A 16,945-nucleotide genomic window follows, 5' to 3' on the forward strand; every position below is an offset into this window, starting at 1 on the left:
CACGTATCCTATATTTCAAGTTAGATAAATCTACGCACGGGGTGCAAAACAAATTCAAAATGGGTTCAGTAGTTTAGGAGTCCATTGGCCTCAAACATAGTGACACGTGTTTTTTATATATTAAGATATATGTATGTACAAATGTATTTATAATTTGTAAAAACAAAAAAAAAAAAAAAAAAAAATGTTCCGTGGTTTATCTGCAATGCAATGAATTTTGAATTTTTTTGTTATGTAAATACTATATTAATTGTATTTATAAGTTATTGCGTTGCACTGTATTTTCTTTAATGTACCCATTAAATATTTGTGAAATCATCAATATTGAAGTGTTAATTTGGAAATAGAATAAACATAAATATCCTTTTTCTGTGAGAAAATATTCAAATTGGGTTTAGTATTGGACTTTGTTAGCCAGTGTACCAGTATAGCTTGGGCACACTCAAAAGAACTCTCCACTAACCTGAAAATGAAATTACCAAAAGTCCAATCGTGATTGTCTTAATGCTTCTGCATATTAGGCGTGTATATAAAAATTTAAAAAATTCAAGAACCAGCGGCATACATAAGTTAGCCCAACAAAAAAAAAAAAAAAAAAAAAAAAAAAACAAAAAAACCGTTGGTTACGTCTAAAATTGCTAGGATTGACTCTCAGTGTCAAAAGGCGCTTGAAAAAATGTTAAAATATATAATATCTAGAAATTTCTCTACTGACGCTTCTTGTCGTACAGATTAGTTTTTTCCCTTTACAATTCGTATTTTTCTCAAGACTAAAAATTCACCTTCTTTGCGCTGGGTTAACTGCCGCAAATTGAAAAAACCAAGGGATATTAAAAAGTGTTTCTCTTGGTCCTTCCAGCGGCATGTCGGCCGCCCCCTCCCTTTGCTTGCATGTGCATGGGTTCCGACAAAAATACTTTATTAGCTGCGTAGTCACTGTGTTTTCATTCGCTGGACTATGTTGATAGCTCATCAATTATTAAATCCTCTTCGGTACTCGCCGTCGCTAATGAGAAGAGGTCCGTTAAGCTTTCGAAGAACTTTCTGATGCTGTCATGGTCCATATAGTAGGACGGGTACGATAGGTACTTGCCAGCTTCAACATATGTGCAAATCTTTATTATCTTCCTACCAACATGGTTTTGTGGGCCTAAAGTCAACCCCACCAACTTACTGGAGCTTACTTCCATAGTAAGGGATGGCTTCCTGTATAAACAACAAACAAATGAAATATACACCGATTTTGGTAAAGCTTTCGACTCGTGTCAACCATAAGCTACTGATTCATAAGCTTGACCTAGTAGGTTTTCCGAACCGATTATTATTATGGCTCGCAAGCTACCTTACAAACAGGACTCAATATATTCTGTATAAAAATATTGCATCTAAGATAATTAATGTAACGTCTGGCGTACCTCAGGGTAGCCATCTGGGCCCATTGCTTTTTACTCTTTTCGTAAATCACTTACCATTAATACTTAAACATTCCCGGGCTCTTATGTATGCGGATGATGTAAAACTGCGCAAAACATACCTGCACTCTGACTTGTTTAGTCGGAACCTCCTTCAAGTTGATTTGGATTCATTCCAGAGCTGGTGCACAGCGAACCTACTCGTTTTAAACTGCACAAAATGCAAGCTTATGACTTTTCACCGAGTAAAGCCATTTTTGACACTATATACTCTAAATTCTACACCTCTGGTGCGATTATCTTCCGTTTAATGATTTAGGTGTACTTTTCGACCCAAAACTACATTTTAATACGCATATTTCATCCATTGTAAATAAAGCAACGGGTATACTTGACTTTGTTAAACGTTGGGCGAAAGAGTTTAATGATCCTTGTCTCACGAATATCCTATACACTTCCTTGGTCCGCCCATTACTTGAATATTGCTCGTGCGTCTGGTGTCCTGGACACAAAAATCATATAACGCGTATTGAGTCTGCTCAGAAACAATTTTTAATATTTGCACTTCGCGGTCTTAATTGGGATTCTAGCATTCATCTTTCACCTTACAGAAGTAGGCCTCTTCTCATCAATCTGCCTCTGTCTTGAAAATCGTAGACTTCTACTTGGGGTGTTGTTCACCCATAAGTTGGTCATCGGTGAGATTGACTCTTCTGAATTGCTAGCTCGGCTTAATTTCGCTGTTCCCGCTAGGACGTCGAGACACTACGTACCTTTTCTTTTACCGTTATGTCGCCTGAACTTCGCAAAAAGTGACCCTCTGCGGATTTGGTGTGCGCACTACAATGACCTGTATAAATGTATAAGTATCGAATGTTCGCTTCCTGCATTAAATTGCCTAATACTTTCTAATTTGACCTGATATTTTATAGTTTGATATTCTCTCTGAATCAATTTGAATTGTTAAATGCATAAGTTTACTTTTATTTAATGTTAATCTTATAATTTATAAGTTTAATACTTTTTGTACAAATTTTATACTTTACCAGTCGACCGTTTTCCTTTTGTGTCGACTTTATATAAATAAATAAAAATAAAATTAAAATAAAAAATAAAAAATGAAACATGTTGGTCCCGTCCGGCCAATTTGTAGGGAAAATCAAGAGGAGCACGACGCAAATTGGAAGAGAAGCTCGGCCTTAGATCTCTTCGGAGGTTATCGCGCCTTACATTATTTTTTTGTATTTTTAAATCTTTGAGATTATGGTAATTATCAAAAATCATATATTCCTACATAAAACCAATAGTGAATTTCACAAAAATTTATAACGAAATTTGCTATCGCTAAACAACGAATCGGTAGAACGATTTTGGTGCTTAGTAGCCACTTTTCTGTTAATATACGTTAAACCTTTAGAACCTATTTTAAGGTTGTTAATGGAAAACACAGGCTAATTTCTTTTAAAAGAACACCAGAACATCCATAATTAGCTTTATGTTTGTAAAGCTGAAATACAACTTATGGGCATATATATCTTTTGCTTCTCATACAAACTAACCCTTATCCATGGAAGGTATACAAGATTTAAATTTTTTTACTTTCATATAACGAAAACATAGTGAACGAGAAGTTGACAACATTTCGTATGTTTTCAGATGTAGACTAATGAATTTCCCCAGTTAACAAGTTTTATTTTCAAGCATAAAATGTGGCTAAAGCAATTTAAATTTTGGATAGTAATAGTAAGTTTATCGACAGTAGCACCAGCCTAATTGTACCAACAATCGGTCTCGTATTCGTTGTCAAGTCTTCTTTTTTTAGTTGTTGTCATGGTTTCCAATATAAAATTTGATTGAAACATATAGAATATGACGAATAGAAGACGTTGTGAATTGCTAAATAATTTTTTCAATACTTCTACATTTCGATTAAAAGTATGTAGAGTATACCCCAAGTAACTGCTGATGCTTCTAACTAATTCAACTTTTGAAGGATTTAATACTCTACGAAAAAGATTATTCTAACCAAGGGCACCGTCAACAACACCCCTCATTAACTTAGCGATATTTTGTTGAGCGCTCCCACATGCAGATCAAATATTGAAATGCATGGACCTTTCAAAACAATTATTCTGCCGGGTGGCTTAGAACCGCGTACTTTCCAACCACACAGATAACGCAGCTGTAATTTTTTGCTTCATAGTATAACTTTGCTGCTCGAAATAGCGTCCATTCCAAGCAAGCATGAAGACCTTTGGTCACCAATAAAAAGTCTAAATTTTCCTTTTTCATGGTTCAATCGATATCTTTATTTAATACATTTTTAACACATTGAAGTCCACATCGATCTCGTTTCGTTTTTGTTACAATCGCGTGTTAGGCGAACCAAATTAATAAAAGTACTATGCATTTTTATATGTCCTATAAACACCTGCATTTGAAGATGCATAAAAGCGTTAATTGAAATGTGTATGGTTGCAAAAAGAATGGAGAAATGCCATTCTTAATTATACGAAATATAGCAAGGCTAAAAAATATGTATATATACACAAAAATTTAATTTTACTGCTGGGCCGAAGCACTTGTTATAAGAGCGTATACAGTAGCGACCATGAAAATAGCGGTGGCAATTTTTGTCTAATTTCGTCAATTAAATTTTTCTTTTTTTATTTTTGATAATTTGAGAAAAAGCCTTCAAGAATTTTGTTGCTGACACTATGCAAATCAATCTCAAAAAAGTTTTAGAAAATTCGAAAAGATTTTACGAAAATTAGAAACTTTTTATTTCGAGTTTTCTGAACTTTATTGCGCATGCAGTTTTGTAGCCCAATCAATTTTACTCCAACAAAGTAAATGTTATAGATCTCTCAAAATTCACATTGATTTTTGATATTTTTTTCCGAAGTGTGTTAGATTTTTCTGCATACAAACTGAGACATTTTTTTATATAGAAGAAAATGTAAACACTTTTTCGAAAAAAAAATTCTCAAAAATTGATGCAAATTTTGAGAGGCCTATAGTTTGCATCTAGTTAAACTGATTGCAAATAAAAGTTTCGAAACTTCGCGAATTTTCGAATCTTTTCGAAAAAGGGTTCGAGATTGGCATAGATTTCGTTACAATCTTCATAGATGTGTTTTCTTTAAATATCGAAAAAAAAAAAATTAAGAATTTGATTGGCGAAATGTGATAAAAAAGCAATTTTTCTTTTCGCTGCTGTATATACATATTTTATTACTAAAACTCTCCATTTTCATATTTTGTTTTTTTGTATATGCTAGCCGATATCGCTTTAGAGATATGACTTTTTGTTTCCCAAAACATTCCTAACAAAAACTACAATTATTACGCGTCTCATTATTTTTGCAATAAAAATTTAATATATATGCAAATAGGCATTGCTATTTTATCTCTAAACAGATAAATGTCGGCTTATAATGATATATATCAATATTTCTTTGTTCGAGTAAACTAACTGAAGCCTGACAATTCTGTATTTGCTTTATCTGCAAACGATTTGAAGCACTTTCTGAATTTATTTTATTATTTCGACTTAAAAAATTAAAAAAAAAAAAACCCCAGGAAAAAGTGAGAGTGTCTAAGTTTGGGTGTAACCGAAAATTATATACTCAGCGTGAGTTACAATTGTAAATTTCATTTCAGATAAATAACTTTTTCAAATTTTGTTACAAGAGATTTATTTATTTTTTTTTGAAGCTCTAGAAATGTTGTGTAATGCTTCATCGGGCAAAAAATGTCTCCCAATTTCCTCGTACAATAAAATTGTCAAGTGAAATATCATTGATACAAAACTATTTTTCGCTAAGATATAGCTTACTATTCTAGTCTATGGCCTTTTTAAAGATCTTTTATATAAAAGTGGGCGTGACCTTAACCGATCTCGTCCATTTTTACTAGACAGATTTCCTGCTATAAGGAAAGATTATTCACAATTTTATTACGATCCGTTCAATTTTCTTCGAGTTACGACTCCCGAAAAATAGAAAATTGCTTGGTCAAAAAAAGGTCGGTGCTACGCCCATTTTCAAAAATTTTAATTTTTTCATTTTTCTTGTTATTACTCCACTTGGGAATGAAACACTATTGATATAAAGCTCTTTTAAAAATCTTTTATATAAAAGTGGGCTCCTTAAGCGATTTTATTAATTTGTCTTCGAAACATTCTTTATAGTAAAGGCAATCTCTCTGTCGAATTTTGTTGTGATAGTTTTAACGGTGTTTGATATATGATTAATAATAATTGAGATATGGCGTTTTCAATCGAATTCTGAAAAAGGGCGTTATTCAAACGTTTTCTTAGAAAGAGCGATTTCGAAACGGCAGCCGAGACTGGGTGATATTCCACTCAGCCGTCGATTTCCAAGAGATGATTTCTAGACTTTTTGGGGATAGTTTTGGGATTATTTCGCGACTTTGTCATAGTAATGTTGGGATTAGTCCATGACTATTTTAAGATCATTTCGGGACTCTTTTGGATTTTTTTGGGATCATTTAAGAGAATATTTCTGTATTATTTCGAGATATTAAGGAATCTTTTTGGGATCATTGCGGTGTATTTCGAAATAATTTAAGCTTCATATTAGCGACTATTTCGGGATCATTTCGAAACTATTTTGGAGTCATATTGAAGTTATGAATACGAAAAGTTATAGGGCTGTTGTTATTATGCGATTCTTATCGGCATGTTATTGGTTTGTTTTCAACATGATATCGATAATAACTGTTATGGACGAGCTATAGGCTTATTATCGGCGAACTATCAACATGTTATCGGTTTATTATCGAAAATATGCCGATTCATTACCAAAAATATATCAAAAAAGTATCGATTTGTTATCGAAAATGTATCGATTTGTTAAAGAAAAGTTATCGGTCTGCCATAAAATTACTATTGTAATCGAAAACGAGTCGATAATAAACCAATAACTTTTTGACGAAAAAAATATATCGATAACTGTTCGATAACAAACGATGACAAGTTTATTTTACTTCGACAACAAATCGATGACTCGACCATTCCTTATGGATAGCAGGCCGACAATAATCCGAAAAAAATTTGATACATACCAATACTTTTATTTTCTTTGCATTTTCTTTGCGCACGCACACGATTGAAATACTTTCTTGGCCGGAGGGTGTTCGTCTATTCGCATAACGTAACCTAGCCATCGAAGCCTTTGGTCTTTTTTTCCATGATTCCGAGCCATACACTAGGACAGGTATGATAATCGACTTGTAGAGCGTGCATTTCGTTCGTCAATTGCCTACTAAGTCCAAAGTAGCACTTGTTGGCAAGGGTTCTGCTCCGTTTGATATCTAAGGTGACATTGTTTTCGCTGTTAATGCTGATTCCCAGTCTCGAATTTATATCCGTCAACAGTGCCGTGGCTGCGAAGGCTTCTTGGATGTCATTTCCTTCTTGAATGTGACCAAACACTTCGTCTTGTCCTCATTTTCCGTTTTACGGTTTCCTTAAGTGAATACACAATATGTCATTGTTGCCCTTTTTGCGTGACAACTCTACTATGTATTAATTTTTTTTCCTAATAGTATACCTATCGCATAACTGTATAGACTACCGATAAGAAATGGTACTTTCTAGGCATGAGCATAGTAATTTAGTCGCATGGCCTAGACAACATCAGAACGGATATGATAAAATCTTTATAAGAAAGTTTGTGCAGAGATAAGCTCGTTCCTAAATTGCCTACTAAATTCAAATTAGCAGTCTTTGTAAACTATCATACTTTCAAACGTAATAAAACCGTAAATGCGGTGGCCCTTGTTTTATGACATCCAGTGCCTTGTTTTATCTCGTTTAGCAGCATACTCCAAAAAAGATATTCTCTTAAGCTAGTATCAATATCATCACTGTTCGGCAGGAAAGCCGCGCTCCGCTTCCCAAGGCAGTCGGTTCTATGTACCGCAACGACTCGGGATTTTTCCCGACCAAGGACATTTAATTTGTTGCGTCCCTCCCACAAACTGTCATCCTCCCAACAGCTCCTGGCAGCGGGACTGCTCCATATTCTCTTGCTCGGGAAGGTATCGAACCCAATCCGGGTCCGTCTCCTGACCCCGGTTCTGAGAAATGGTTTTGCTGCATCTGCCGGAACAGAATCTTTTTAGGACGGCCATACTCTTGTCAGTGTGTCTCGTGTAAGGGATGGCTGGATCGGACAGGTTGTTCTGGGTTAGATCCTAAAACCAGACGTCCACGTAACTTCTATAAATATTTTGTGGCTCCTTGCTGTTCACGCCCTAGGGCATCCCGTAGTCTACGCTTTAGCGCCCTCCACTACCTTCCAGCAGCCCCACTGCCCAGCAAGCCACAACAAGTACCCGCTGCTGCTCGCGCCCCACGGCGCCACCAACTTATACGGCTGCTCCCACTCATACCTACAATCTCCGTAGTAGAGTCGGGAGCAATGCCGAGCATCAGCCCCTGCCCCCGTCTTCTCCCCCCTCTTTTCCGGCAGCAATTGTTTAGGCCAGGGAAACAGTCCCTACCTCCCTTTGCACCGTTTGCCAGCACAGAATATATATGTTTGCGACATCCGCCCAATGCAGCTCCTGCCATGGGCGGTGCCACTTTCCTAGATGTTCTGGTCTCCGCGATGGCAACCTCCCGACGGGTTTCATTGCGCCATGTTGCCAGGCTGCATACCCAAATACACCGGATACCCCAATGCTTACCCAAGGACGTCCAGTCCCAGGGCCCCAACAGCAGTTGCGGCCTAGCCTTCCACAACCCAGGCGTAGTCACCCGTCACTTACTCCCAGAGTGACGACGTCTCCCCCATGCACTTCAGAATTCTGCAGTTAAACTGTAATGGATCAACTGGGAAGATCACGGAGGTAGTCGATTTCATGAAGCGGCACAACATCCGCATTGCTGCAATTCAAGAGACTAAACTCACAGCAAGATCTGCTCTGCAGACCTGTTCTGGGTATAATGTCCACAGAAAAGATCGTGAGAGCGGAAATGGAGGCAGCTTCGCGTTTATCATACACCACTCTGTGCAATATCAGATATTTGATCCCGGCATCGACCGCAGGGACAGTGTCTTAGAACGTCAATCATCAACATCCACATCCCTCCTGTCACCTGTTGCCCCAGTGGATACCGCTCTAATATCAGCGTCTTACTCACTGGCAACAATCGATTATCTTAGGCGATTTCAATGCCCATCACGATCTATGGCATTCAAACTTGCGGGCGGACAGTAGAGGTGAGATGTTGGCGGATCAAATAGAAGAAACGACGTTCTGCAAAATAAACGAAGACGCCCCCACACGTATGGTAGGAAGCTGTCACAGTTCGCCGGATATATCAATCGTGAGCGCAGAACTCATAAACTGCGTCAAACGGCAGCCGATGGTAACATTGGCGTCCGACCACCTGCCTATACTCATTTCGCTCGAGCGTACCGCCGACTTCATCGTCAGAGAAAAACGCACTTTCATAAACTTTAAAAAAGGAAAGTGGGACGAATACAAATTCTTTGCAGACAACCGCTTTACTGCCCTCCCTATCCCGACTGATGCCCGTGAAGGGGAGCATGCTTTCCGCAAGGTCATTGAATCCGCCTCGGCTCGCTTCATTCCGGCCGGTAGAATTCCCGAAATTCGGCCCCACTTTCCGGCGGAGGCCGCAAATTTAGCGAGAGCACGTGACCTTATAAGACAGCTCGATCCCGGGCGAAATGGGAGGAGCTCCTAAGGGGTTGTAACCTCTCTGCCGGTGTAGGTAAACTTTGGTCCACCGTAAAGTGCATATCGAATCCGTCTAGGCACAATGACAAAGTTTCCATCGCCTTTGGCGATAAAGTGCTGTCGGATGCGAAAAAATGTGGCTTCTGCCGACAATATATAATGCATTCTACGGTGGACAAAGATAGACGGAGGGCCAACAGACACGCACATAAACATAAATTCAGCGTGTGACCAATTACCATCACCGCCAAAGAGGTTGAGGATGCCATCGGCCATGCTAAACCATCCAAAGCAGTGGGCCCAGACGGCATAGCCATGCCTATGCTTAAAAGCCTAGGGAAAGAGGGTTTCAAATATTTAGCGCATGTCTTCAACCTGTCTCTTTCCACCTCATTCCAGAAAAATGGAAAATGGCCAAGGTGGTCCCGCTACTAAAGCCTGGGAAACCAGCTAACAGAGGAGAGTCATATCGCTCGATATCTCTCCTATCGCCAGTAGCCAAGACGCTTGGAGCCATTTTGCTCCCCTACTTCAAAGCAAATTTGCAGCTAACCTGTCATCAGCATGGCTTCAGAAAATTCCATATCACCACCACCGCGCTAAATGCCATTAGTACGCAGATAAATTGCGGTTTAAATGAAAACCCCCACTATAGAACAGTACTCGTTGCGCTAGACCTATCAAAAGCTTTTGATACGATCAACCATGGCACGCTACTGCAAGACCTGGAAGGGTCTACCCTTCCCCCATGTCTTAAAAGGTGGATCTCAAATTATCTGGGTGGTCGGCAGGCATCGGTGCAATTTAGAAACATCAAAACCCAGAAGAATTAAACGAGGTGTGCCACAGGGTGGTGTCCTATCCCCACTTTTGTTTAATTTCTACATATATAAGCTATCTTCGCCACCAGAAGGTGTTACCATCGTTTCCTACGCCGATGACTGCACAATAATGGCCACAGACCCAGCCTCACAGATCGATGAGCTTTGCAACAGAATAAACGGCTACCTCCCTAATCTCTCCAGTTTTTTCGCCTCGCGAAACCTGGCATTATCACCGACTAAATCCTCCCAGACCTTATCGATGGCACTACGCCACCGACTATCCTACACCCCACGTTTGATCAGGATCTACATTTTGGTGAGCATGCAGCCGCAAATGTACCGAAAATCCAGAGCCGTAATAATATCCTCAAATCCTTTGCTGGCAGTACTTGGGGAAAAGACAAAGAAAGGCTCATTACCACATACAAAGATATTGGCCAGCCGACTGCATGCTAAGCGTCCTCTATATGCTCGCCAAGCCCAAAAACTACTCACTGGAAGAAGCTGCAGGCCTGCCAAAATACTGCTCTCAGAACCGCCACGGGCTGTCGTCTTATGTCCCCAGAACACCGTCTACATAATGAGGCGAGAATAGTCCCTATCAGGGAGAGAATTGAGATGCTAACCAAACAGTTCCTGTTGAATACCCAGACACCTGGCCATCCCAACAGACATCTGATTGATGAGCCAACACCGCCTAGGGGCTTAAGGAGTCATCTCCGTAAGCGTTATGAGGAAATACGGCACCTGAGAGCTCAGCCGTATGAAGCAAAAAAACACTTCTCTATTTCACTTCGTTTAAAGTTTTTTATTTGTTTTCTCTTCTAATTTCAGAACGCTCCTACGCCAATCGAGGATAGCTGGTGCTGGGAGCCAGACAATACCAAATCCGATAATGATCCCTCCTCAGAGTCATCGAGCAGCGGCAATGGCAACGAAATGGTTAATATCACACTGGAAGAGGTACCCCTGGGTAGCAAGGCACAATCGACCTCCAGAAAACGTGTACAACGCAATGATGATGAAGAAGCCACTGCACTCCGTAAGCGTAACAAACAATTGGAGGAAGAAAATAATCAGCTGACTATAGCGCTCGAAGAGCTGGACACTCAACATAATATTGCCATACAAAATGTGCTTGAGCTCAAGGCAGAACTACAACAAAAACTCACAGCGGTTACGAACAGTTATGAATCGTTGAAGAAAGAGCATGCTGACAAATTCATAAATAGTGAATTGGAAATGGCGCGTATGCAAAAACAGCTGGAAGGTTTAGTGAAAGAGCAAAAAGTTTTCGACACCGAGAAGCAGTTGTGGCAGGCAAAAACTACAGAGTATGAAGAGGAGATAAAGAAATCGCACGAGGACATGGCTGATTTGCAAATGCTGTTGGATAAGAAGTCACAGGATAATGTTGAATTAATTGAGAAGGTTAAAGCTGCTGGTAATTTGGCTGAGAAATCTGAAGCGAGCCTTAACGAGCTACAGCAACGCGTCGAGCAATTGACCAAGGAGCTGGAAGAGGCAAAACAAACAAAAGAGAAAAAGACATCAGAATCTTCGACGAGCTCAACAGGTAAACAAAGCGAAGACGAATTCATTGTGGTACGAGAAGCTGATGCCAATTCCTCAGGTCCAGCGACACCACCAACAAAAGAGGAACTAAAAGATAAGATTGTACAATTGGAGAATCGAGTATCGGAGTTGACATTGGAGAATGGAAGTCTTGCTTTGAAATTACAAGAAAGCGAAATGGAAAAGGAGCTCGCAACGACTGTGCTACGTGAGAATATACAAGCGCTGCAAATGCGTTGCGAAGAAACTGATGCGGCACTCAACGCGGCCACGGAACAATTGGAAGAACAACATGAGAAGCTGGAAGCTGTTAAAGAAAAGGCGGCAGAAGCTATCATAGCGCAGCAACAGTTAAAGACATTGGCTGAAGAAAAAGAGAGAATAGAAAACGAAATCAAAAATATGAAGAAGAGTTTGGAAAATGCGCTGGAGCTTGAGAAACGATTATTATTGGCTGAGAGTGAGAAAGAGAGTATGCAGATTGAATTGCAAACACTGCGCGCCACACAGGAGCGCATCAACGAGCTTGAGAGCAAAGTACAAAATCTGATTGCGGAGAATCAACAGTTGCGTCTGAATGTCGAAGCTGAAGGTGAAACACAAAACTATAGTACTGAAATGCAAGAACGTCTGAAGACACTGAATGATGAAAACGAAAATCTACGTGCTGAAGTACTCTCCATGGCACAAGCCAAATTTAGGGAAGCCATTGAAGAAGAGAAACAAGAAGTAACAGATTTAGATGCAGATGATGATGAACCGTTAAGTGTGGATAAAATAAGAGACCTACTGAGCGCACACATCAAATCAAAATTGACCAGCGATATGGAAGAAGCCTGCCGTGCTGTGCAGGAGCGTGTTACAAGAACCGTTAATGCAATGGAAAGGAATATATCGCGCATGTCTGACGAAATACTCGATTTGCAGGACAGTAAAGTGGTGTGGGAGCATGAAAAGAAAACTCTCGAAGCGGACATCTCACAGTATATACTACAATGTGACGAGCTGATGAAGAATAATGAAATATTGCTGAACGAGCTCGAGAACTATAAACGCAATAAACTTGAAACGATACACGAGCATAACGAAGAGACGGTGTACCACTTGGAGGCACAGCTAGAAGAGTCGAGTAAATTGAATCAATCACTCGAACAAGAATACGATGAATTGAATAAAAAGAACGATGAGCTCGAAAAAGAAAAACAAGAGCTCACAGAAGAGCTGAGAGCTACGCAACAGCGTTGCGTTGAGCTGAGTGCTGCTGATCACGATCTTAAGTTGCAAGTAGAGACTTTAGAACTTGAAAAAGGAAATTTATTGTTTGAGTTAAATGAACAACAATCGATGAATTCTAAACAAGCTGATGAAGGTAGTGCACTAAAGGCAGCAGAGGAGAAGTATAAAGATTTAGAAAACCAGTTGGCGCATTTAAGCAAAGATCATGCTGATTTGGTAGCTGCACTGCAGACACAAAAAACAGTATTGCAGGAAGCTATAAAAAAGCGAGAAGAAGCCGAAAAGCGTTTGCTAGAGAAAGATATGCTTTTGAAACGAATGAACGAGGATTTCAAGGCGCTGCAAATGCAGGACCGCGATGACGAAGTGCAAAAACTTGCCATACTCAATCAGCAGCTAAAACAAGAGCTAAGCGCGAAAGACATAGTGTTGGAATGCCAGAAGAAGGAGTTGCTGGAAATGAAAAACTCTCTAGAAATATTCAAGTTAAGTGAGGCAAACGAAAGGCGCGCTCTAGAAGAGGCGCTAGCAAATCATAATCAAGAGCGGCAGAATCTATTAGCAGAGCATGAGAAAGCAAAGAATGAGTTTCAAGAGCAGTTACAGCAACAAAAGCAAAAAGCTGAGCAACTGATACAACTCAAGCAAGAAAAAGATATGCTCGTAGCTGAATTTGAGGAGCTGAAAAAGAAATACGAAGCACATAGCGTGGAGCTGAAAGCATTGCAAGAATCCGCTGTCACATCCACTAGCACTGATGCTACAGCAATAACACGCATAGCACAGCTTGAAGCTGAACTTTTGGCTACTGCTGACTTGCCAAAGACCATCGAGATATTAAATTATGAGAAAGCTGAAATGATTAAGGCGCTACAACAAAAACATGCCGAGAATATGCAATACTACACAGAGATTCAACGCTTACAACCAATGGTACAACAATTGCAACAACAGCAATTGACCGAAGTAAAATCTTGCCAAAATTGTCCAAACCTCGAAAGCACATTAGCCGATCTACGCAAAGAGCTCGAGAAACAACAAGATCAAATAAAATTCCTTAAAGAAAAATCTGATATCCTCACCACTAATTTGCTTACCGAGCAAACAAATCAGCGCCTTATAAAGCAAGAGAAGGAAGAAGTTGAAGAGCAGAATGCATCTATTCGTAAAGACTTGGAACGATTGCGTGAGCATTTATTAGAAATAGAAGATATGCATACACAAGAGACGATCGAAATGCAACGTGAGTTGGAGGAGACGAAAGCAAAAATGGTTGCACTGCAGGACGATGTGGCCAGGTCGAGTAATGCATACACTTCAGCGAGGTAAGTAATTAGTTGTGTTGGGTGGTAGGGATATTATTCCTTTGATGGATACTTGAAGGCACTCAAAATCGATTTCTCTGGAAGGGTGACATAAGGTCAATGGCCATAACGTCAGTTGACCGTATGACAACTTCGAAGGGCCGCAAAGCCAACTGAAGTTATGACAATATGAAATGGTAACAAAATTTCAAATCGACCAATCCTAAAAGAAAGGTCGTAAAAGTTTTTTTTTTTTGTAACGCATCCGAAACATTATGTTAATAAGGTCGTATCTCACCGAAGTTATTAATAAAGTCGTATCTCAGGAGACAAGTTAAAAGGGTCGCACTGCACTCCAGTAAGCACCATAGTTGGTTTGACAAACGACGTGCGAGCGCGTTACGTGGGAAAAGTTAGACGCTACGGCAATCTTCCTATTGCCACGAATAGACTTTATCCTACAAGGGGAAGTCATGGATGAATCTGTCTCAACGTTCCACACCCGGACTTTACTTGCGGCCGCCCCATAAAGACAGTGGTGAGAATCACGACTGGTCGACACGACAGACCTGCTCCCCGTAGCCCATGCGTTTAAGGTGCTGAGCTTAAAGGACTAGGTCGTGAGCAGCACAGTGCATCATTGTTAAGCCAGGCTGCACAAGAAAGGAAAAGAAAGCCGGCAGTTCACATGGATATGACGAGATGTCTCTGCAGTGAGTCAAACCTGCTATGCAGTGAATGAAAACTCAAACTACTTATGGAAAGTGAGTAAGACATCGCTAAGGAAGAATGGAGTCCATCAAGGAGACTCGAAAACAGAAGCTAAAAAATATCAGCTTTTCTCTGTGCAGCTTTACTAAACAGTTATTTTATTTACTAGTTAGAGCTTTTGTTGATCGTTCAATTTAAGGCATGGTTAGGTTAGGTTGAACTGGCCGGTTCCTGAGGACCTCACATAGGTTGAATGAGTCCGTAGTGTTACCAGAAGTTGGTTTAACGACGAAATTGAAAAAAGACCCTATAAAACACCAGGACCTATGTTATAAAATAACTACGTCGTCTTGGCAAATACCAGACGTATGCCACTTGCAGCTTCTAGATCTGACATCCGTATCACTCCTTATAGCTGGCCTCTTAGCGTGGCAAGCGCAGGGCACGAGCACAAAACGTGCTCGATTGTTTCCTGCTCCAACCCGCACTTTCTACATCTGCTATCACTGACCAAGCGTAATTTAAAGGCATGTGACGCCAGAAGGCAGTGTCCAGCCATAATACGCGTTATGAGTATACAGTTCTCTCTTTTTAATGATAGGAGTACCTTTGTTAGTCTAGGGTTGTAGGTACTGCACATGACCTTTCCCGCTTGGTCGATCATGTGCACCTCTCGCACTTCTCTTAATCTCGCCCAAACTAATTGGGACGTCTACGGAGCAAGCTTCGAGGGAGGCGCCCTTTTTAGCTATTTCATCCGTTTTTTTTCATTCCCATCTTTTCCCATATGCCCTGAGGCCCAATATAGAAGTATGCTTCCTCCTGTTCCGATTCTTTACAGGGATTGCAAACAGGGAACACACTTTTAAATGCTGTGCTGTGTCAGATTATTGCCTTAATTTCTGCTTGGATGCCTATATAAAAATCGAGGAGGCTGCATTTTAAGCTATTTTCTTCCAGAGTTTCTACTGCTTTGGTTACGGCTACTAGTTCAGCCTGAAAACGCGTGATCTGGCAGCTTGTAGGATTTGTTAATTTTTGGATCAGCACAGTACACCGCAGACCCCCTCTGTCCACTACTTTGGAATCATCGGTATACACGTGTATTGCTACGTCCGCCTTTTGGACACCGTTGCACCAACCAACAAACTCTATTATGTCTCGATAAGCCCTTTTGAAGCGCAGTTACGGAATCAGGTACGCTGTACGACCTGTAATTGATGATATACTATTATGGCCATATGGTTTGCGCTCCAGCTGCCTCGAGGCACTGAGCCTCGTTACAGTTGTTAAGTCATATAAGTTATCTGTTTTTCTCCGGCTAACTTTGATACTGTGACGAATACTAGCAACACTAAGGGGTAGTATCATCTCTAAGCCGATACTGAGCAGTGACTTGTATGCACATAACCAAATTAATCATTATGTCTACACAAATTGTCCATACAAGCAGTGGAGAGCAACGCACAAACACATGCATATATCTGAGATACTCCCAAAAGTATGCAATAATTTGTGCAAGTATCACTCACATATACACCCGCATATGAGCTATACACGTGCATCTGTATAATTTTATAGCTAGTAACTAAGTAAATTCTGGAAACGCCTAGAAGTATGGAACGAGGAAATCGAAGAGTATAAAAGAGCGCAATCTGAGCAATCAGAATGAGTTTGATTTAAGCACGCTATCTGTCGAGAAGTAGTAGTATTGTGAAGTACTTGAATAAAGGCCATTTTACATTATTGAATAGTGGAGTTATTTATTGAACAGTTTAGTGATTCGAACATTAGTAGAAGGTTGCAAATAAGAGGAATTTCAGTAAATTCGTTACAATACGTTATTTTGTCTTCTTCAGAGAAACTGGGTATGAAGATTATATATTCGTTTTCGGCTTTAAACGGTTTTATTTAGCTTGACTTGACAAGCCCTTATGAACGAATTTTGTAATTCAAATTTAAGTAACTTACCGATAGGCTACAAGCTTGAAACTTGGAATATAGTTCACAACCCGATGACAATGCAATAATAAGATAAAAAAAATCCGATAGGTGGCGCATGGATCGATATATTTAATAAAATCGTATTTGTGCTCCGATAAGGCTCATATTTGGAACACATATTACATACATGAATAGAAAGCGA

The 16,945-nt window shown here is 39.9% G+C and overlaps 1 protein-coding gene across 2 annotated transcripts in view; it reads left to right on the forward strand.

The window, feature by feature from the left end:
- Positions 1-16,945, forward strand: part of Gmap (Golgi microtubule-associated protein) — a 186,598-nt gene that overhangs the window by 144,536 nt on the left and 25,117 nt on the right. For both annotated transcript variants that reach the window (XM_067784815.1, XM_067784816.1), the window contains one exon: positions 10,808-14,109. In XM_067784815.1, the coding sequence (XP_067640916.1) occupies positions 10,808-14,109 (3,302 nt within the window). The remainder of the gene's footprint in view (positions 1-10,807; positions 14,110-16,945) is intronic.

The sequence above is a fragment of the Eurosta solidaginis genome, chromosome 4, assembly GCF_040869045.1.
Source record: "Eurosta solidaginis isolate ZX-2024a chromosome 4, ASM4086904v1, whole genome shotgun sequence".
Classification (NCBI taxonomy): domain Eukaryota; kingdom Metazoa; phylum Arthropoda; class Insecta; order Diptera; family Tephritidae; genus Eurosta; species Eurosta solidaginis.